The sequence below is a fragment of the Arvicanthis niloticus genome, chromosome 12 (genome assembly GCF_011762505.2).
Source record: "Arvicanthis niloticus isolate mArvNil1 chromosome 12, mArvNil1.pat.X, whole genome shotgun sequence".
Classification (NCBI taxonomy): domain Eukaryota; kingdom Metazoa; phylum Chordata; class Mammalia; order Rodentia; family Muridae; genus Arvicanthis; species Arvicanthis niloticus.
In genome coordinates this window covers 46,733,790-46,757,735 of record NC_047669.1, presented here as the reverse complement: position 1 = coordinate 46,757,735, position 23,946 = coordinate 46,733,790, and the positions used below count along the sequence as shown (strand labels likewise).

Here is a 23,946-nt window from a genome sequence, read left to right as displayed (position 1 = left end):
CATCAGAGACAATGAAGAGTTGAACAAGAGAGTAAACACCGGGAATATGGACTAAAGGTATGAGGGATATGGAGAGGGAGTAGGTGGAGTGTCCACAAACCAGTGTTGATGAAGAAACATGAATGAGTCTTCCTTCTCCATCTTCTTCCCTCCTCCCTCCTTTGTTCTGTCTCCCTTTCCAATTCCTCTTTGAAGTCTGACCTCAGAACGTATGTACAATGCAGAAATATACAGTCAAGTATTTGTGGATGACATAATCATGACACATGAAGGCTCAAAGTATTCTACCCAAGCCATTGAGTAGGTGTGGTAGGCAGGCAAAATAAAATGGAGGACTTGATCCTTACTGGAGGGAGGTGGTGTGTTGGGCTTTATTGTTTTATTCTTTCTACTTTTTAAGGTTTTTTTCATAGTACAAAGGAATATATGTATTTATCTAATATATACCGCAATCTCTGTAAAAGTAGATACACATTTCTTTTAGTATGAAAATGTAAAACATGGAAAAAATGTACGTATATATGCTATACAGTAATGAAGTTGACTACATTGTATGGGATAGAAAATTTTGTATTACTACTGTTTGTGCTAGCTAATTTATGTCACCTTGATACAAGCGAGAATCATCTGTGAGGAAGTCTCAATTGAGAAAATGCTTCTATAAGATAAAGTTGTGAGCAGACCTGTAGGGCATTTTCTTAATTAGTTACTGATGGAAGAGGGCCCAGCCGCTTGTAGGTGATGGTATCCTTGAGATGGAGGTCCTGGATCCTATAACAAACCTAGCTAAGCAAGCCTTGAGGAGCAGGCCAATAAGCAGTACTTCTCCATGTCTCTCTCTGCATTAGCTCCTGCCTCTTGGTTCCCACCTGGTTTGGATTCCTGGTTCAGCTTCCCTCAATGAACCTTAATTCAAGATATGTGAGCCAAAGAAACCCTTTAATCTCCATATTGCTTTTGTTCTTGGTGTTTTTTCACACCTTGGTCCCACTTGTAAGTAGATTAAAAATGAATTGTTGGGTATTTGCAAAAAAAATTTCTTCTTTAAACCTATCAGAACATGGAGAGAGATAAAAAGGGCTACAAGAACAGTCACAGAGAACACCACTGGCTACAGTTTGGGACAGATTTTTGAACTATGGACTAAGTGTTCTTGCTCGTTATCACTAAGCTATTGTCATGAAGCTGGGAGCTGAAGGAGAGGCACAAATGGACCTTTATACATGTCTTCTCCCTCTTTTCTCCAGATTGAATCAGGAAAAATAACTGAGGAAACCCTTAAGGGTATGAGCTTTAAACTCTAAAGGTGAAGCTTATACCACTTCTTGGGGATATTAATGCTATTTCTGCTAGCTACAGGCATGCTACAGAGCACCCTTTCCTAAAACACAGAATGGGCAATAAGTCCCATATTGCTGTGTGACATTTAAGTCTTTATGGTTATATTGGGGGGGGAGGGGAGGTGAATAACTTGTAATTTATCACACACTGAAGATTGCTGCTGCTATCAGTAGCCTAGGAGAAACTTTGCAAAAGTTATAAAGTATACTCAGCATACATGACACTGTAATAATTAGTGTCAGTTAGATGGCCCCATTTCTAGAACCTTCTAAAGATAAATGGTGGCACTATGCACAGTGGTACCAACCTATAATCCCAGTATTTGGGAGGCTGAAGCAGAGGGAGGAAGAGAGTGAGTTTCAGGGTAGTTGGGACTACAAGTAAGAGACTATCACAAATGCAAGCAATCAACCAAAACAAAATCAACGAGAAGCAGAGTGGTGATAGAAATACCCATGGTCACTTACACTTCACACACACTCTTCTCTTGAGACCTCAATACCATTAAATTTGGGTTAGGATAAAATCGTTACAAATCACAAAGTCAGCACTAGTTGTTGACAATGAGACTTAGGGGAAATCTAGTTAGGCCAGAGCATTTGTCATTGGCAGTCCTCCTGAAATGACAGAGCAACACATAGAAAGTGGTCTACAGAATCATTAGCTTTCAACTGGAGCCAAGGAAACACAAGCTGGCAATGTTCAGTCTGTCACTATATACGTAAGTGGGTGGAGTCGACAGTTTCCACAAATTCTTACCGTTTCAGCATTGTTTTCAAAGACCTCCCTGGCTTCCTCCTTATTGCAGAGTTCTTCAATGCACTCTCTTTCAAGGTTGCCCTGTTTGGTTTCTTCGATCAAGTTATTTGCACGGCGCTTTCTCACCAGGACTTGTGAAGCACGTTCTTTTGACAAGACTGTGGAAATGCAAACTTGGATAAATAAAAATTTTCATTTTTCCTGTAAGATATATTATCTTCTTAAACAATACAAGCTGAAATGATTTTCTGCCTATGAAAATGCAAGGTATTTAAAATTGATAGACTGGATCTCAGAAAATGTGCAGATACATAAGCTTTTTGGTTAACAACTCAAGAAGCAGATTCAGCTCATGCCAGTTTATACAGCTCACTACAGCTGTTTTATATGATCTAAACATGCTTGAGACCAATACACTAGATGATAGTCAATGTTTTCCTTAACTGCAGCTGTGCCATGCTAAAATGAGTTGTCAAAAATCTATGACACCAAGAGTAACAAACTTTTTCAATTTTAGTGGAAAACATTTGGAATCTTTATGGAGATGGGGAAATACAGTTGTGAAAGCCAATTTGAGAGCTGACAGGAAAAGGAAAAAATATAGGGGGAAAGGAAGTTTGCTAAGCCCGCACTATAGGAGACAAAAAGAAATTTAAAGTAACTTCAGTTACACAAAAGATTCAAACAGATGAATAACAACAAAATAGTATAACCAACTTCAATATTAAGTTTGAAGGAAACAAATTGCAACCACAGTTTTTAAGTCATTTTTGCAAATCAAAAAAAGCCAATAAAGGCCTCTAATCCCAGCACTTGGGAGGCAGAGGCAGGCAGATTTCTGAGTTCGAGGCCAGCCTGGTCTACAGAGTGAGTTCCAGGACAGCCAGGGCTACACAGAAAAACCCTGTCTTGAAAAACAAAACAAAAGCCGGGCGGTGGTGGTGGTGGCACACGCCTTTAATCCCAGCACTTGGGAGGCAGAGACAGGCAGATTTCTGAGTTCGAGGCCAGCCTGGTCTACAGAGTGAGTTCCAGGACAGCCAGGGCTACACAGAGAAACCCTGTCTTGAAAAACAAAACAAAAGCCGGGCGGTGGTGGTGGTGGCACACGCCTTTAATCTCAGCACTTGGGAGGCAGAGACAGGCGGATTTCTGAGTTCGAGGCCAGCCTGGTCTACAGAGTGAGTTCCAGGACAGCCAGGGCTACACAGAGAAACCCTGTCTCGAAAAACCAAAAAACAAAACAAACAAAAAAAAAAAACAAAAAAAAAAACAAAAAAAAAAACCAAAGCCAATAAAGAAATATTTGCAAGGTTGTATACAAAAATCACTTAATATGAACAACATAAATAATATAAATATAGTTATAAGAGTAAAAAAGTAGAAACACTACAGAAATATGAGGAGAAATAGATTTAAAAATAAAATAAGCTGTAATACCTGTACTGAGGAATAAAATAGAACTTTGAAAAGAAAGTACTCATATATATATATATATATACAGCAGCCCAAATTACAAATATATAAATATTATATGGTCAAATATATGGAAAAAATTGAAAATATTTTTAAACCACAAGTATCAATTATATTTGAAGAAAATAAAGAAAATGTGAGCTTTTATATAATATTAGTATGTAGACTGGACAATAGTTTTTAGTCAAAAAATTTAAAAGCATAAATAAAATTTACATTTTTATATTTCATGCATTAATAATTCTGTTTACTATGAAGAAAAGCAAATCTATAAACAGGTGGGTTTATTTTATGTCTGTCATAATTATAATAAACAATATATACTCAAAAGCTTGACAAAACAAGGGGGTGAAAGGAAAAGGGCTGATTGATAAAAGGAATCGACCTGAACCACTGAAACTCTTCCAATAGTAAAATAAGTCAGGGGAATAGCAGGGAATACACAATCTGATTGGGAGACGGTAAATAGAGAGGGACCTCTGATTTGGGATAGGAGAGTGAGACAAATACAGAAGAAGAGATAAACTAAGGATATCTGAAAAAGTCATAAATAATCATATTATTAACTACCTATCTAAAACTATTAAAGTATTTAAAAACCATATAACAAATTAAAAATAATATACATATAAATATTTTTTTAAAGAAATTTACTCATCTGGGCTGTCAATACTTCTCCTAAGAGCCAAAGACTAACAACAACAACAATAACAAAAGAACACCAGGTTTCAGAAGCCCTTCTTTGAACTGTTGGTCAGGGTTATCCAGGAAATTCGAATAACATTAGAGGTTTTTGGTATGGCCTTTGCTTGGTCCCCAGAGGTGGAAGTCCTTAGTGCTGAAGACACCATGATTGATGCACAGGGCCCAGAGACTTCTGAACTGGAAGTGACATGAATTCCTCCTCTCTGACGACTTGCTTTTATGATACCAAAAGGTGCCATGCAATCTTCCAAAGAAGGGACCTATCCAACTATGATGCTTATGAACGACAACAACCACCACCATGACAGTATAACCCTAAGAGTGGACTAGTGACAAACATACCTTTTCACCAACCAACAGCTCTCTAACTAGACTTCTTCAACAAGACAGAAACAAAACATGGTTCTGGAAACCCATTACCCAGGCCTATCAAAGTCATGGATCTTAGAAGAGAGCCTACAACCACCATTTAACTAAACCAGCATAGTCCATAACTACATTCTAAATATTTGTCCTTATGCATACAAGATAGTCTTCACCCATCATCAAAGAAACTCCTCGTTGCAACACAGAGAGACTATTACCGGAAACCACAACTAATTAAAATGTAGACATGTGGAACCTGGTCCCAATCAATACACCAAACAAACAACTTCAGCAACCAAGACTCCCAGAACATTGTGAAAGATGGCGTGCAAAGATTGTAAAAGCTAGAAGATCAAAGAGGATCAGAGAGTTTCCTGTGAGACTGTGTCTCCTAGCAATGTCAGAAAATGCAAGGATGAAGTCTCATCAACATGACTGCCTAAACATGTACCCAACAAGGACAGTAATAGCCATGCCAAAGTAGACAGGGGAAAACCCAGGAGACATCAACCCTCCATAAAGAACTACAGTCAACTAAAGAGTGCTGAGACTGATTGAAAAAATACTCTGCTTCCTCAAAGATTATACTAATTGGTTATTCTATATAGTCAGAACTGGAAACATACATACAAGTAACATTATACAGACCAAACTGGTTATACTTAGAAATATATAGATATATACATGCAACAATAATTAATAAAAAGGTGGGGGGACATGAATTTGAAAGAGAAGGGTATATGGGAGAGTTTGGAGGGAGGAAACAAGGGAAAATTATTTTTTATATTACACTCTCACAAGAAAGGAAATGTTAAAAATAACTGAAATAAGTAATACTGCTTTAGATCTCTTATTTCCTAAAAACAGAAAAGTGATGGGTAAGTAAATAGTTTGAGTTGTATTTATAACTCTTATCTCTGGCCATTTCGTCACTGCCCATTAAAAGATAAAGACTCAAACAAGGCTCTGTGTGCATAAAGAATAATGATGAACACGCTACCTGCCAAGTGGATTACTGACTGATAAATGGCAGACTGTCAATAATACCTGTCCTACAAAAGCAGCCGTTTCACTACTTGGAAATGTTTAACAATGCTACGTTGTAATGCATATAGAAAAAATATCGAATTTCTGAACTTCAAAGCAAATACGTAATTCAGTCTGAGGAAAAAGATAACATAAAAAATAAAAATATTGGCTCAATAACAACAATTTTTAAATGACATATTCACTTTCCAGCAATTCTTCCATTAAAAATATTAAACTTATGCTTGCAGACAGGAGTCTTGTATGGTTGTCTTCTGAGAGGCTCCACCCAGCAGCTGAGTCAGACAGATGCAGACACTCACAGCCAAAGAGTGGATAGAGCTGGGGACTCTTACAGACGAATAGGAGGAAGGATTGAGGTCCATAAGGGGACAGGAACCACACAGAAAGACCAACAGAGTCAACCAACCTGGACCCTTGTGGCTCTCAGAGACTGAACCCCAGCCAAAGAGCATACATGAGCTGGACCTAGGCTTCCTCACACATATGTAGCAGATATGCAGCTTGACCTTCTTGTGGGACCCAAACAACTGAAGCAGGAGCTATCCCCAAAGCTGTTGCCTATATGTGGGATATGTTGTTCTAGCTGGGCTGCCTTGTCTGGACTCAGTGGGAGAAGAAGTACCGAGCCTCACAGGAACTTCAAGTGTCAGGGTGGAAGGATACCCAAGGGCGTCCCAGGAAAAGGTGAGGAGGGCTGGAAGGAAGGATTGTGGAAGGGGGTGACTGGGAGAGGGGGCAGTGAGTGGGATGTAAAGTGAATAAGTAAACAAACAAACATAAATAAAATAAATAAATAAATGTATGTATGTAAACAAAATAAAAGAATACTAAACAGATGGGGCATTCAATAAGAGCTCAGATGGTAAAAGCACCTATATGAAAGTGTTTCTGTGTTTTGACCCCACCCCCCCCCGCCCAAGAATCTACATGAAGGTAGTAGGAGAGAAGAACCTCCAAAAAGCCTTCAGCCTCCATACACATATCATAAATATGTCGCATGTACACACAATTATAATCATTTTTTAAAAGGAATACTGATATTGGGTTCAGGGAATCTCTCAGAAGAGAGGGGCAGAACCGATTTACAAGAATAACCTTGGGGAGAAGGGCTGTAAGGGGCTGTTCTCAGGAGTATGACATGACCAAGGCATCCAAGAATTTCCAGCAGAGATAGTCGTCTACATAAGATATTGTTCTACATGACAATCCAAGAGCACAACTGCCAACTTCAGCTGTGCCCTCTTGCAAAAATTCTCACAGCTGGGTTCGTTGACTGTAGAGGAGCTCGAAGTATTTCCATAACCAGCTGTATGTAATTCTGTCCAAATTGCACTTGGCCTTGGGGAAGAGGTAGAGTATACAGGTCACAAACACTGGGATAGAGACTGGGGCTCCACCTTTGAGGCTATAGAAAAGCCATTATTCAAGTTGGGTAAAAACATTTTAGGGGGAGCATTCACAGTACTACAGGTACTGTGCTCTGTCAGTGAGGATGATAAACTCATTGGTTCTCCGAGTGAACTTTGGTGGGATCATGCCTTAGTTTATCCCTGGGACACCTTAGGAGGATGAGGAATAGACACTGTTTAGGTCTTCCAGAAATAAGAAATTTTTGCAACAGTTCTAAACAAGACTGAGCCCTTATTCGGTGAAAGATGAAACAGGGCTCCTTGGAACATGCTGACCAGAAGAGCTTTTGGCAGCCACTAGGAAGAGTAAGTCATTGTCTTCTATGCTGAAGCCGCTGGTGAAGGCTCAGTGCATTGCTCCTCACCTGTTCTCACAAGGAGCAGCCCAAGGTAAACCCAACCAGGGATGAAGGGAAAGGAAAGACCGGAAACTGGAATGGACACTTGCTGGGAGGAAGGGAGTTTAGGAAGTGGGAATAGATTAAGAGACAGTGAGAAGCAAGTGTAGCCAAATGTCTTACGTATATGTATGAAACTGTGAAAGAATACATGCACTTAAAAATATGAACTTCAGCCATGATGACTTCAGTGTAAATATTTAAAGAAATCCGTGGTTAAAGTATTTTGAGTATGCTCAAACTCTTTCCACCCAAAACTTACTCAATAGTCAGGAGGAGGTGACAGACAAGTGGAGGAACATCCAACTTCTAGAAGCTTTTCCACCTTGATACCTTGTCTGTATCTATTCCTTCTTCCAAGCCTGCGTCTGTTTTAGGGTTGCTTTCTGTCCCTCTCCCTGAGTCCTTTTCTACTGGGCATCCCAAGAATTAAAAACTGCTGGTGAAAGAATGTGCATCAGAGGAGAACCTTGGCAGTGTTGATGTCTGTGTTTGTGATTCAGCGTCTCATGCAGGAGGGAAATGCCTTTCACTGTACAAACAGAACGGCCACGAGGCGCTTTGACATTGTTCTTCTCACGGCTCAATGGCTAAAGTAGCTCTCTTTCCTGCAAGCTTATGAAAACCAAAACTGCATTAGCCTGCAACAATCTTGAGTTAATGATGATGACTGGATGTGGAATTTTTCACTTCAAATAGTTAGATTTTAAACTGTAAATATTTGGCAGTGTGAGGAATGTTTTGAAACAGTGGCTTTTGAGGGAATTTAAAAAAACAAAATCTAAAGATAAACACTGTTAAGTGGATTTTTCATCCCTTTAAATTATTAATAAATTTTGTGAAGGCTTGTGCCACTTCCACAGTACAATGCTAGGTCTATATGTATTTTATGCTTTAATCTTGTCAACGACAGGATTTTCTTTGACCAGGGGTATTGTACTTGGCTTTTGTCTAAGTTTTACAACTTGTTTAATAGTTTGTATTATGCTGCTGAGAAAACATTTCTTCTCATGCCCTGTGCTAAAGGTTAGACAATGGTTATAGAGTATTTTGGAAATGTAAACTACAAACAAGGGCTTCCAAAGGACTAAGCCATAAACAAGCGGATGAGAAATACTTTTAAAGGGTTAAGGATCATAAGATAGGTTTGGGTTAGAATTTGAATCTGGGATGAGAAGGAGAAATGCAAATAATTATTTGAGGAAATAATTATTTGTGGCATATGCAAAGCATTTGGGTGAAGTGACAATGGGGTTTAGTTAGAAGTAGAGGAGCCACTGGTGTCATTGAAAAATTTCACCAATGACCTTCACTCTGGAACAATTCAGTGACTGAGCAGAAAAACAACCATCTGGACTGTTTATCTACAACAGAAGTGAGGTGAGCCTCTCCTGACTCCAGGATTTAATTACAACTTTAATTTACAGCCCCTATTCTAGAGGGAAACAGAATAAATCACTGTCATTGTCTTCACAGGGTTGGAGCCTTTGATTTAGTCAGGGAGAGCAGAAGCAGTAAAGGTTACTCATTCCAAACTTTTCATCCCCCCACCTTCAAAAAAAAAACAAAAAAAAAAACAAAAAAAAAACAAAAAAACCAAACAACTTATGTCATCCTTATTTTGTTTGCTTTAGTTGAGACACAAATGAAGATTTTTTTTTTTATTTGATGAGACTTGAAGTTCGATATTTGACAAGGTATGACAGAAAGGTTTTCTAGGCCTTGCTGTTCTCCCAACTGCTATGCTGTAACTCCATAGACCTGATTTTGACGTCATGTACCAAGGAATGAATGCAAAAAAAAAAAAAAAAAAAAAGATATTTTGTCTTTGTTCATTTTGACCTATTTTGTTAAGATGGCATCAGAACTAATAGTTCACTGGCCTGTGTCTCTGCTTATGTCTGGAAAAATAACTGGCTGTCTGGGGACATCAAAGTCAACAGTGAAGAGCTGGCCTCATTTGTTAATTCCCCTCCTTGTAGCCTCCCCCAGACTTCTGAAATCAATAAAGATGAAGTGTACTTAGAAGCAGTGGCCTGTGGAGCTGCCAGAGGCCACTGAACTAAGTTCACTGAATCAAACACAAGTTCACTCCTGTCATTCAGTCATCTGCCAATGGATGCACTTAGCAGTGGCGAGTCCTCCTGACTTCTTTCCCCAGACCAGCTAATTAAAAAGAACTCCAACTTAATGTGCAATCTATGAGTTCTGTGTTTGACCAAAGTACATACACAAGAACAGATTATAAAACAAAGAACTACAATTTTCAGAGGGTTCCTTGTTGACTCAATATATACTTGGCTCTTTAAAATATGTATATGCAAGTTAAGTTTTGGAATACTGATTGATCTTCTGCTAGATGTTTACAATTCAGTATAATTTGCATCAGCCTCTCAGAATTCTTTGTGGGATGGTCAAAGTCTAATATAAGTAAGTAACAACAGAATCAAATGAAAACTTATTAGAGAAAGAAGGGGGAAAAGATTGGGTTAAAGATTTAGAGAGAAAGTTCTATGCAAGCCTATTATCCTAACAGTTGAAAATAGAGGCAGGATCATAAATTTGGCCCACCCTGGACCACACATATTGATACCTGATCTCAAATAAAATAAAATGAAAGAAAGTATCAAGAAATTTGACTTGATTTGGAAAAATGAATTATTCATGAAACTTAAAAAAATTTAAAGATAATGAACATCATCAAATGATTTAACAAGATAGTACATTCATGAGAGGGGCAAAAAAAATCATACATAGAACCAAGTCAAACACAAAAACCTACAGTGAAATTACCAAAATAGAAAAAGAGCTAAAAGAAAAATTAAAGACATTTACTGGAACCTAAAATAAAAGTTTTAAAGTAGACAATTCAGAGATCCGATATTGTAAAGGATTCATTCTGTAGACTTCCAGGAAGAGAGGACAGAAGATAGAAGGATGGAAGTCATCATATAAGTTCACATAGAGGCACTGGGTAATAACTCAACTGTGTAAAAGTCGAGACATTTCTAGAACTGAGGAGAAACACTGTGATTCATATAGAGACAGAAAGAGCAAGATAGAGACATCGTATGATAGTCTAATCAAGTGATAATAAAAGTAAGCATTAAAGTCAGGCATGAAAGCAAATTCCTCCCAAGCAGTGGTGAAGCTGAGGCAGAGGACCCGGGAATTTGAGGCCAGCCTGGACAACATAGTAAAACTTCCTTCCCTCAGAAAAGAAACCATAACCATCAAGTTATTGAGATGATTCTGTGCAAAATAACAAACCGGTTGGGTTGTACCTTTCCTCTTTTAGTCAAGTGCCTTGAGGATGAGCGTGTCCCCAGCCTTATGTGTGTATATTTTAACACAGTAAAAGAAGTATTGTACAAATAAAAAAAAGTCTTTGCAATAACATGAGTGATTACCAGGCCTATCCAAAGAAGACTGAAAACCAATTAATGCTAATGAGAAGAGTCTAAAAATTCTAGCCAGAAAATAATTCTTTAAAAGAATCCTAAATGTGAGGTCTTCATCAAATCCCTCCCCTCAAGGCTTGAGGGATCTATGCATTAGAAGAGATGAACATGTTAGAGCCAAAGATAATGGATGACTCCAAAGAAACAGTATCTTACAGACACAACTGGACCGCAGTTCATATGAACTCAGATGCTATGGCAGTGAGCACAGGACTTACACTGGTTCAGGTTAATCTGGTTCCAGGACTGAGAGAGGAGGAAGTAGACCTGGGTTCCCATCCCTAAGAAGCTATCTGCAATTGATAAGAGCTGGCAAAGGGAAATATCAATTTTCTCCAATGGACTGTCACTGAATATTTCAAACACACAAAATAAATTCCATGCTTTTGTTTTTTTAAATTTGGTTGTTTGCTTCTTTTGTGACTGTGTGTGTATGTGTGTATTTTTTGTTTTGTTTGCACATTTTTCATTTTATTTGTTTTTTTTGTTTACTTCTTCTGATTTATATTTGTGTGTGTGTGTGTGTGTGTGTGTGTGTGTATTTAGATAGAACATAAAGTTGGGTGGGTAAGGATGTTATGTGGTTCTGGGAGGAGTTGGTAGAAGATAAAAAGCATAATTAAAATACATACATTTTTCAAATAAAAATAGAAAAAAACCAGCAGCTTTACTAACACAAATAAAAATCAGACACAAAATATGAATGGAGTGGCAACATAACACTGCCAGAAATATTAATATTAAATATTAAATATAGTAAGGAACGCTGGAGGTCATTATGACAAAAACATGGTAGGGTTGAAGGTATCGCTTGGTGGTAGAGCATTTACTGAGCACGCATGTGACCTTTAGTTTGATCCAGAGCAACACACACACAACACACACAACACATAGAACACAGTATACATGCCACACACATACACACACACCACCATGAAATAGATATGACTTAGAAGATATAGTAAAGTTTTAATAATATGTCATGCAATAACTCTTAATAGGAAAGCAAGTATTTTAAAAGACATACCCCCAAATTAATCTGTAATTTTGCTGTAATTCCACCTAAAACCCCAACTGTCGAAGATTTTTATAAATTGTTCATAAAGTCCACTTTAGAATGTCATATGCAGTCCAGGCCCACCTCAAACTCATTAACGTAGTTAAAAATAGTCTTACAGTACCTGGGTCACTAGTAGCACACACTTTTAATCCCAGTGATCAGGAGGCAGAGGCAGGTGGATCTCTATGTGTTTGAGGCTAGCATGGTATACATAGTGCATTCCAGGACAGTCGGAGCTACATAGTGAGAGAAACAAACAAAAACAGACAGTCTTAAGGCCCTCGCCACACCTCAAGTCCTGGAATCAGAGATTAGAGGTATGCACCACTACCCCTGTTTTATGTTCCAGCTTTGAAGAATAAAGCAGGGGCCTCTAGAATTACTGGCCATTGTCTTTAAAGTCCTAGCAAGTACCAGGGCTAAGAATTATTCTTACCGATATATGAGATGGGCAGGCACTTATACCAAGTGGCCCCAGAATATAACAGCTGAGATCTTGCTGCCATCTTTTAAACCAGGCAGCTAGTGGGTTTAAAGTTAGAGAGCATTTGCTGAGTTTGTGTTGTGTGTGTGTGGTGTGGTGTGGTGTGGTGTGGTGTGGTGTGTGTCTTGCTCTGGATCACTGTATGTTCACTGGATCAAACACAAGTTCACTCCTATCATTCATACTAAAATGTCTGTTCACCAAAACACATGATTTGCTTCAGTAAAGCAAACAATTTTGTGGTGTCTATCTGTGTGCAATATGTGTGTTCTGCATCATGCATGTTGTCTGTGTGAGTGTTATGTAAGTCGTGTGTGTGTTATGTGTGTTGTGTGTATGTGTTATGGTGTCTATGTTGCTCTGTTCACTGAACAAAGTTCACTGAATCAACCACAATTTCACTCCTGTCATTCAAACATCTGAATGACACTTGATGCTACTTATTTCTATAAAATTGTCGTCTTCTACTGTTTTACCACAAGATTTGGCAGGATTTACCCATGTTTATATATTTTTTTATAAGTGGGGTTGTCCTTTTATAACTCAAATCCAAACAAAATGGGAAACCATATAAACATAGATTTGGCTTATAAATACTAAAATGTCTATTCACCAAAACACATACACTGTTTCAGAAAAACAAAACCAAGCAAGCCCCAGGGATGTAGGGAAAGGCCTTGCAGGGAGGAAGGGAGGTCGACAAAGCAGAAGGCTAAGCTACAGTGATGCTGGGGCATGTGGGGAGGTGGGAAGTAATTAGAGTGCTTTATATACATGGATGAAGTTGCCAACGAGCAAACAGAATAAAAGTTCACAGAAAGCCAAGATTCAAATGAGAAAAAGCAATAAAGGGGACTTGAACATTTTAACATATAAATAGAACTTATAAATTCATAAGAAAAAGAATAAACTGAAACACCAAAAGGCATTTTAAAATAGATAACACAGGACGAACACAAATATGAAGTTGAATGCAAATGTTATCAGAAGTCTTGGAGTCTCCCCAGGAAGTGGATAAACCGAAAGGTTACAGTACCAAACATAGCCGAATTGTGATTAAAAGTAATAATAATAATAAAATCCTCTAATAGTTTCAAGTTTAAAGTCAAGATAAGATTAAGATTGATTTTACTCTTTAACTTCCCCCCAAATCATCTCCTCTTATTTTTCAATGACGGCATTTTCAAAGATTTTTCTTAAGTTAGTGTTCAATGTTGGCAAACATGAAAACGATATCAACAATTCAAAGCAGATTTCCAAGGAGACATTTCACAATTTGTTTCTAGAAACTTCCAAACAGACATACTATTTAGACATTCAGCTCGCAGCTCTTGGTCCTAGGAAATCAAGCCAATGGAATGAATACGGTCATATTCAAAGAACTGTTATGAACATGCAGCTCTCAGTATCTATCATTGAGATGGGCAAATGGTTGGAAACGTGCTAGATCTTCTCAAACACTCTTCTGGCTAGATAATTACAATGAACACCAACTTTTAAAAAAAATGTATTTTAAAAGATGGTCTAGAGAGCCGTTTATTGTATCTAAGACAAGTAACATTTAAAATTTTTGTTTTTATTTTAAGTTATTTATACCCATGTATGTCTGTGTGTTTGTGAAAGACAAAAGATGTCAGATGCTTTGGAGCTGGAGTTACAGGCAGATGTTAGCCATATGACGTGGGTGCTGGGAACTAAACTCTAGTTTTCTGCATGACTAGTACCTGCTCCTAACTACCCAGCATCTCTCCAGCCCCGAGAAATAAGTATCATTTCTCCATGTTTATAATATCTAAGAATGTCTGAATGCACATTGAGAAAATATAGAACAAACATTACGTTATTGGGTTAGATATGTTCTTAGTTAGAATGTACTTAGATTATTTTGCAGTAGAGAGACGGTTTAGCCTATGAAGGTGCTAGCTGCCAAGACTGAGAACCTAAGTTCTTTCTTTAGGACTCATATGGTAAATATAATCGACTCCTTTAACCTCCACACCTGTACTATAGAACAAACACTCACACATATGTATGTGCACACTGCCCCCCAATAAGTAAAATATAATAATAAAAAAAAAAAAAACCTTGGAATTTCTAAAAGTTTAAGCAAGGAGGCCGACTAGGTCTAAGGAAACCCCATGTTGTTAATGGCATAATAAGGCTTTTCAAAAACAGTTAAAGATGAATTTTAAATGTTCTCACTATAAAGAAATGAGATGCCAATCTTATCCCAAGAGAAGGTTATAAAACTTTAAACTAATGTCTTTAACAGATTCGGCAATACAAATTCAACTCCCCATTACAAGAATGACTTCAAAATCAGCTGTTTTGTTAATTCATTCTGCTATATTACCACCAACTCAGTGTAATAACTCATCTGGTATATGTTCTGGACATAGTTAATTATTCCATCTACCACAAATTATAAGCTAAATAGTTTCACACTTTGTATGAAAAATTAACAAAGGTTAAGTAGGTAATGGGTGTTCATATTTAGGTGAAGAGACCTTAATTTTAACCTTAGAGGAAAAATGGATCTGATAGAGGAAGTTGACAAAGTTCATTAAATATGCTTTGTACTTCCGTGGAGTAGAACTATTTGAACAGTAAGAAAAGTGTGTCTTGTTACTTCCCTACTAAGGCAGATAGATACTGCCTCCATTGCTCACAGCATGCAAGTATGTTGGACTTCATGTGGACCAGATGGGATAAAATAAAAGAGAGTTATATGAAACACACCAGACTTTATGTGATTATCTATGTACATTTTCTTTAATCAGAATCCTTAAATTTCACATCATGCAACACCATTGCATTTATTTTCCAGTCCTTCTATGTCTGCCTCCATCGCCTTCATAACCTCTCTCTGCCCCCCACAGATTATAATTAAAATTAAAAAAAGAAAAGAAAAACAAGTACAATTTGTGTTATCTCTATACTCACTGGAGCATGGTCAGACTCTCCATGGCCTGCTCCTTAAACAAGACTGAGTTGTTCCCTCATTAGAAGCCATTGATTGTGGAGAGCTAACTTCAGCATCCTTTTCATACTTGTTAAGAATTCTCTTCAATGGCTTCCTGTTTAGAATGCTACTTTTTGGGGGTGTAGGTAGTGGGTAGGAGTTGTCACAGAATCTTTCCATGTCCCTTTTTCTCAACTGTGGTTCTACAATCATTGATATCACTGCAAAAGTAGCTTTCTTGCCCTTTACGCTCAGAGGGAGCATGGATCATAGGCTTCCAAATGGTTTCTGGCAACAGCACAAACGACGAACATGGCCCCTGGGTGCAGGAGGACCATGAACTTAGACCAGATCCTCAGAGGCAGCCCTGGCCCCAGGTGACAGAGCAGCAGCAGCAAGGCCCATGGACATTAACATGGCTTCAAGCTGAAGCACTGACCATGGACATCTGCATGGCCTTCAGTGGTAACACAGGCCAAGGACATCAACACAGACCCTGGTAAAGTCCATCAAAAGACATGCCAATGACATGTTTTAGTAGGTAAAGGCACTTGTCATGTAAGAACACACACAGAGAAATAATAATAATACATAAAAATAATGTTGAAGACAAAAGGCGGTCACAAATATGATGACGGTTACATAGGAACACTGCCATGTAAGCTTCTGCACATTCAGCAGATTATTGATAAGTGGATAAACTAAGGCTCTACTGCTGTGGAGGACTAATGACTTATACCCAGAGACATTTGTTCTGAATTTGGGTTTATTCTATCTGTCATCACCAGCTTTAATAGACTTAATCAGTGTCTCATACCCATATAATATTAACTCTAACTAAAGAATAACACTGATATCAATAGGAAAATTTTCATCGTTTTGTATACTCAAATATTTAGGAGTTAGCTCTATGGAGTGAGTGACTGAACAAATACTGGGAGGCCCAATTACTGACTAAATAGTTACCAGCTAAGGGTGGGACTTTATGCCCACTTCAACTCATCCTGCTGGGACAGGGAGAGTTAGTGTAGGCCCTGGTATATTAACCACACTCCAATGGATGACACACACACAAGAGTATATGTATAACACAAAATAGATTTCATGGGGGTTTTTTGTGTTGTTTGGTTGTTTGATTGTTTTAAGGAAACACAAAGTTAGGTGGGTAGGGAGCTGGGGTGGATCTTGGAGAAGTTTGGAGAGGAGTGTAAATATGAGTAAAATACATTATAAGAAATTCTCAAAGAACTAACAAAATCATTTTTTGTTTGTGTTTTTGAGACAGGATCCCTTTACATATAGCCTCAGCTGTTTTACAACTTGTTATGCAGACCAGGCTGGCTTCAAACTCAGAGATCTGACAGCCTCTGCTTCCTGAGTACTGGGACTAAAGGAGTATGCTCCCACACCTCACCTAATAAAATTCTTAAGGAATTTTAAGTGTGTGTGTGCGTGCACGTTTTAAAAGTTATATACTTTCTGCATCAATAATTATTACTAAATATTGCTTCCTCCAGCAGCAGATAACAGCAGACAACAGCAGATACAGAGACCCACAACCAGACATCAAGTAGACAGAGTCTAAATTGGAGGCCTTTGTCAGCTTTCTTCCCTCAGAACTCAGGGAGCCATATGGAAGAGGAAGAGAAAAAATTGTAGGAATCAAAACATGGCCCACTAAATCAACTAAGCAGGGTTCACAAGGGTTCACAGAGACTTAAGTGGCAAACACTGGCCATATGGGTCTGCACCAGGTCATCTGCATATATGCTATGGTTGTTAGCTTTGAGTTTTTTTTGGGGGGGGGGTCTTTCTCTTTTTTTGAACTCATACATGTAGGAGTAGGTGTGTCTCTGGGTCTTTTGCCTGTTCTCGGAACTCTTTTCCTCCTGTTGCCTTGTCAGCCCCTTTAAGAGATTACCATGTTGTCTCCTGTTTTGCTATGTTTGGTTATTGTCTCTTGAAAGCCAGGTCTTTTCTGAAAAGAAACAGAAGGGAAGTGGATCTGGAAGAGGGGAGATAAGAAAGCTAGGATGAGTGGGGGGAAGGGAAACTGTGGTCTGTGGTGGGGGTGTTTTCGATGACAGAGAAATCTATTTTTAATTTAGAGAGAGAAAAAAACAACCATAACAAAAGCAAAAATATATGTTCCATGACAAAGACTGTGCAGCAGAGACCTCGCTGACAAGTAGGAGCATACCAGAGACTCCTGATGAACAGATAATGTGCTTTACACATTCAGAAAGGGCTGGAGAAATGGCCTGGGGGAATTTTAAAGAACATGTTACAGTCGCGTCTACTCAACCTCTAATCGGCACTTTTCTTTCTCACTTTTATTGAAATGGATACTGATGTAATTATTAGAAGATTCCATAATGTCTCCCATCTACATTATGCCAAGGTCTTTTTGTTTAGGAAACATAATATTTGCACGACTCTGTAGTATCACCAAATTAAAATGTCGACTTCCCGTTGTAATTGACTTGGCAATAAAATGGCAATTCAATGACAAAAAAAAAGTGCTATACTCTTTGTATCAACAACCCTTAGTAGATATTGCTGCAGTTAAAAGGTTCAGGTAAAGAATTAAAGAGAAAGAGAAACAGTGATGTGGTGATATTTAGTGAGTACTAAAGCCCTATCTCTCAGCTCTCATGAGTATTTACTAGTTTGGAAACAGGGTTTTAGCAGATGATCAAATTAAAATAAGGCCACTGAGGCTGTAACCCATCACTACATCCTAAAAAAAAATGTGGAGGAAGAGACACAAATGCACAGATGTGAATATGAAGACATGAAAACATAAGAAGAAAGCAAGGGATACCTGAGGCTACCCTGTTGCTAAGTAAAAAACATGGAACACATCTTCTCCCATACTTTGAAGAAGGAAGAATGCCTACTATGGCTTGATTTTAGACTTATACTCCAGATTCTTAAGACTATAAATGTCTTTTGTTTAAGACATATAACTTGAGGCACTTTTAGTTATGACATTCCTGGGAAACTCTTACAGGGACTTGTTCTTACACTTTTGCTTTGTTTCCCTACAGCTCGGTTTTACTCACACAGAAATTTGGAGACTTGAAGGAATGCATCTGCAAGAGAACCTACTATCCTTTCTACCTTATTAAATCTAGGACTAATGTATGGTCATCTGATGTTCTTTATTACTTGTGAGAGAAAAACATTATTATGCTGAAGTCATGATAGTAAACAAGAAAAAGTGGTTTTGCAACATAAAAGTCAGGGTTACAAGAAGATGGTTCACCTACAGGTAGGGAGGCATAGACTCAGTAAGTAAGTGGAGAATTGCTCTTACTGAAAAGTAACACTGGAAAAATTTCCTGAGAACAAGAATGATAGAAAATGTGTCATGATGGCATCATTACCAACCAAGCTCTACCTGCTAAGCAAGACAGACTCAAACAAGCCTTAAAGTCACTACCTATACTCTATTGTGTGCCTTTCTTTGGAAAGAAGGCCATGCATATATGCTCCAGAATAACGACAATGTAAACTTTTCTGCTTTCTGCCTCAGTAGACTTTCCCTGTGGAAACCATCTTTCTGATACTTTGTGAGACTCTATGCAAGCTGTCAATCCCAGGGCTTCATAGCCAAGCTAAGCCAAGAATTAATTGAGGTCTCCCAGGAATTTAAGCCACAAGACTAGATATTGCTCCTTTGCTATAGCTAAAAGACTCAGGTCAAGAATTAAGGAGAAAGAAAAGCATTTGTGATGTGGTGATATTTAGTGCCTATTGAAGTCCTACCTCTCTCAGCTCCCATGAGTATTTATTGAGTTGGAAATAAGGTTTTAGCAGATGATCAAATTATCATCATGTGAACATCTAATGACTGAATATTCGTCCGAGCTTTTAATAATGTAAAAAGAGAGTAGGTTCTCTTGAATGCATTCCTTCTAAGTCTCAATATTTCTGTATTAAAAACTAGCTGTAGGACAACAAAACAAACAAACAAAAAAAAACCCAAAAAACTAAATCCCTGTATGAGTTTCCTAAGATTGTCATAACTAAAGTACCTCAAGTTATGTGGCTTGATATGACTAGGAGTCATGAGACTTCTAGTCCTCACATAGACTAGAAGACAAATAAACTTAGTCATCTTGAGACACTCTCTGAAATAGAGTCACATGAGTTCACTATATAGATTGCCTAAATGCTCATGGCTTTGCTTTCCCTACGCATGACTAATCATACACCATTCTGTAGCCTTCAGATGAATCTATATAATTTTTCCAATCTTTCTCTAATTTCTTCATTGTTATGGGTTTAGCTCCTAAGTATAATAGAGAAACTCAAGTGTTGAAAATTTGGTTTCCAAAGCAACCATGTTCAGAGTGACGTCTTTGGTATGTGATTTAGTGATAGAGTGTTCTGGCTTCATCAGTGGATTAGCCAAAGGATTGGGAGGGAGGGGTCACAGTAGGAGACAAGCACTCCCTTTTTCTTCCTAACCCCAATGAGGTAAGGGGACCAATGCTTCTGTACCATAGCATCCTTTTATGACTGTAGGCACAGAAATCAGACCAAGTGACCAGACACTAAAAAGCCTGAAACCATGAGCCCAACTAAATCTTTTCTTGTCTTGGTTGACCTTCTTGGATACTTTTTTTCACAGTAATATCAAGATGACAAGAAACTTGACATTGAGATTGAGCTATTGCTGTGATTTTAAATGATGCAATTTAGACCAGTTTGAAGTAGTTTGAAGAAGCAGGTTAGAAAAGGTGTATAACACTATAAGTGGAGTTTAATGGGTGATTCTGGAAGACCCTCAGAATATCAGAGTGTTGATCTAATGTATAGACAATACTGGAGAAATTTCAAATGAAAGTCAGGACTGCTTTGGGAACTGCACTAAAGGCCATTTATGCTATGTTAGCACAAAGACCTTGTCTACATTTTCTCCACATTCTATAACTATATGTAAGCAGAGGCTTAAAAAAAATGACATACCCAGTAGCATTTTGAAAGAAATTCCAAGGCATCACAGCATCCAGATGTGGCTTCAGTATTGCTGTTTAATCTTAGCTAGGTTTGCAGTAAGAATCAGGGAAAAAGCCAGAGCACAAAGACTTGAGAAATCTGCTGTTTGACCAGCAAAGAAAAGTCTGTAGGGTTAGGTTGGTGCCCATGGGGACACTAAAGAAATTAGCATCATTAAAAATAATACAAGTACTTTCTGCCTGGACAATTAAAAAGACAGTACCTTGAGGTTGTCTCATGAATCAGGAAGACCCATTCTTTATGGACTGAAATGTTGGGAAATACAAATGTTTCACTTGATAACAGAGTCCCTGGGTGTTCTAGTTCCAAAGCTAAGAAATTATTTCTGCAGTATTTCACCTGTTCAGTCATGAAATCACTGAAGAATCCACTGTAGCCATTAGCAGAACTTAATGTCATCCATGTGGTAATTTTTTAAGGGTAAAATGAAAGAGTACAACGGAGATTTCAAAAGGAAATCTAGAAGAGTGGGCACTTTGCGGCATGGTTGATGTTTTTGTAAGCAAACCCAACTCAACATTGGTAACATCAAGATATCAAAATGCCAGTGATATGGCAAACCCATCAAAAAGAGCTTTGGATAGCAAGCACAGCCTACCCAAGGGGCTGACCATTAAGTTCTGAAGTCAGGATACCTGTGGGGGTGGCCTTTGGGACTTATAGCATAAGAACATGTGCCCCAGATAGCAGACATGGGACTATATAGCATTTGATGTTTGCACCTTCAAGTTTTCAGTCTTGCTTCAAATGTATTCTGCCTCACTCTTTCACAATTTTTCTCATCCGAAACAGGAGTGTTTTCCATATATACTTGCATATTGGATACATGCAACTTGTTTTTGAATTTTCAAGTTCATATATAAAAAATTTGCCAAAGTCTGAAAAAACTTTGGGACTTTGGCTTTTGAGCACTGATAGAATTGGTAAAACACAAAGACTTGTAAATATGGGCTAGTGAATTCTGATGCATTCTGCATTGTGAGGTGGGCTTGGGTAATTGACATCCAGGGAGGCAGTTCAGATGTTGAGTGTCCTAAAAAAAAAAAGCTCATGCATTGAGTACTTAGGCCCTAACAAGAAGGGATCTGAAGTGGGCCTTTGGGAGGTCATTAGGCCATTTGCCCAAGTCATTGAATTCACAGCTTCACAGTTTGGAGAGAGGGGCTGCTTCATAAAAATGAGCTTTCTTTTTGCTTCCTTGATGTCATATCTATAGCTACGTTGTTCTGCCTTAACACATGCCTCCCTAAGTACCCGTGAATGGCAAACTGCAAAACATGGCTCAAAATAAACCCTTCCATTTCTTTTAGTTGATTTTCTTATGTATTTTGTCATAAGGCTTGGCTGTCATGAAATGTGCTCTTGACTTTGAACTCAGAGATCTTCATGGCTCTGTCTTCTGAATGCTGGGATTACAGGCATATACTACCATGCCTGGACTTAAGCTTTTGTCTACTTGGAACTTGCTCTGTATCAGACTAGCATAGAACAAAAAGGTCTTCTTGCCTCTGTCTCCTGGGATTAAAGACATGTACCACCATGCCTGGACCTAAGCTTTTTGTGGCCACTATTCTTCAAGATCCAGATCATAAGCTGTGTCCTCCATTTCTGGTTGTAGTCATTCCAGATTAAAAGTTCAAATGAAAACAATAATTAAGGGGCTGGAGAGATGGATCAGCTGTTAAGAGACCACTGACAGTTCTTCCAGAGGTCCCGAGTTCAATTCCCAGTTACCACATAGGGGCTCACAAGCATCTGTAATGGGATCCAATGCCCTCTTTTGGTGTGTCTGAAGATAGATACAGTGTGCTCATATACATAAAATTAAAAAATATTTTTTAAAAAAGAAAAGGAAACAATAATAACACCCAATATGATATAACCATTCCTTGTTCAATGACAAACACTTAAACAACAGGTTTGGCTGAGTGGGATCTTACCCCGAGGTTACCACGCCCTTATTTTCATTTAATATCCTTGAACACAAAATTCAACTTCATTGCACTTTCTGGTGCCCTTTTGATACTTAAACCATGCTTTTTTTTTTTTTACTTTTTCTTTCTAAGATTGCTATGCTTGATCAAAATGCTCTTCATGAAAGTAAACCAGAGGACAAGGTCTAGGTTGGGCATTTCTGAGACTTCCTTTGTTGATGCAATTAATCTAAGTTTTTTCACTTTAGTCTCAGGTAGACTCTTCAGAAAAGGGCAAAAAGCAGCAATATTCTTTACCAAAACATCAAGAACGATCTCCAGAGTTCAAATCATCCTCAGCACCAACAACATCTTCCATTTTCCTACCAGGATAGCCTATTAAGTCTCACTTAAAGCATTCCATGATTTTCCAAATCCAAAGTCCCCAAATCCACATTTGTCCAAACAAAAACATGGTCAAGTCTATCATAGCAACACTCCAATTTCTGGTACCAACTTCTGCCTTAGTTAGGGTTTCCATTGCTGTAGAGACATCTCTTATAAAGGATGACATTTAGATGGGGCTGGCTTACCGGTTGAATATGCTTGATTATTACAGGTTGAATAGGCAGTGGCACTATTAGAAGGTGAGTTTTTGTTAGAGAAGGTGTGGCATTGTTGAAGGATATGTGTCACTGTGGTTGTTGGGCTTTGAAATGTTCCTCCTAGCTACCTGAAAAATAGTAGTCTCCTGTTTGCCTTCAGAACAAGATATAGAAGTCTCAGCTCCTTCTCCAACACTGTGTCTGCCTAGTCACTGCCATGTTTCCCACCTTGATGATAATGGACTGAACATTTGAACTTGAAAAGTCAGTCCCAATTAAATGCTATTCTTATATTCTTATAGAGTTACCTTGGTCATGGTGTCTCTTCACAGCAATGAACACCTGGCTAAAATATTCCTTCCTTTCTTTAGTGTGCAAAAATTCATTTAAATTCTTTATCTAAGATTTATTCTTAGATAAATCTTAGATAAAGAATATGCATATTCTTTAAACATATTGGCATATATTAAATCACACACACAAACACACACACACACACACACACACACACACATTTGAAGTACATTTAAGATCTGAAATATGCTGTTCTGTTCCTGGGCCTCAAAGGTTATATCAGTCTTACAATGCATTTAATATTTAATGTATATAAATAGATCTCTCATATTATTTTAAAAGCTTACATATTTAAATAGTTCACTCAAGATACAAAGAAGATACAAAACTAGTGAACAGAAAATGTCCATGTAAAGAACATCCCTGCGGGCTAGAGAGATTGCTCAGTGGTTAAGAGCACTGACTGCTCTTCCAGAGGTCCTGAGTTCAATTTCCAGCAACCACATGGGGGCTCACAACCATCTGTAATGGGATCCAATGCCCTCTTCTGGTGTATCTGAAGAGAGCCACAGTGTACTCACATGCATAAAATAAATCTTTTTTTTTTAAATAAATAAATCTTAAAAAAAAAAAAA

At 38.1% G+C, this 23,946-nt stretch overlaps 1 protein-coding gene across 1 annotated transcript in view; it reads right to left on the bottom strand.

The window, feature by feature from the left end:
• Window positions 1-23,946, bottom strand: part of Pros1 (protein S) — a 68,876-nt gene that overhangs the window by 42,374 nt on the left and 2,556 nt on the right. Inside the window, exon 2 of the mRNA XM_034515473.2 lies at window positions 2,101-2,258. Within this exon, the coding sequence (XP_034371364.1) occupies window positions 2,101-2,258 (158 nt within the window). The remainder of the gene's footprint in view (window positions 1-2,100; window positions 2,259-23,946) is intronic.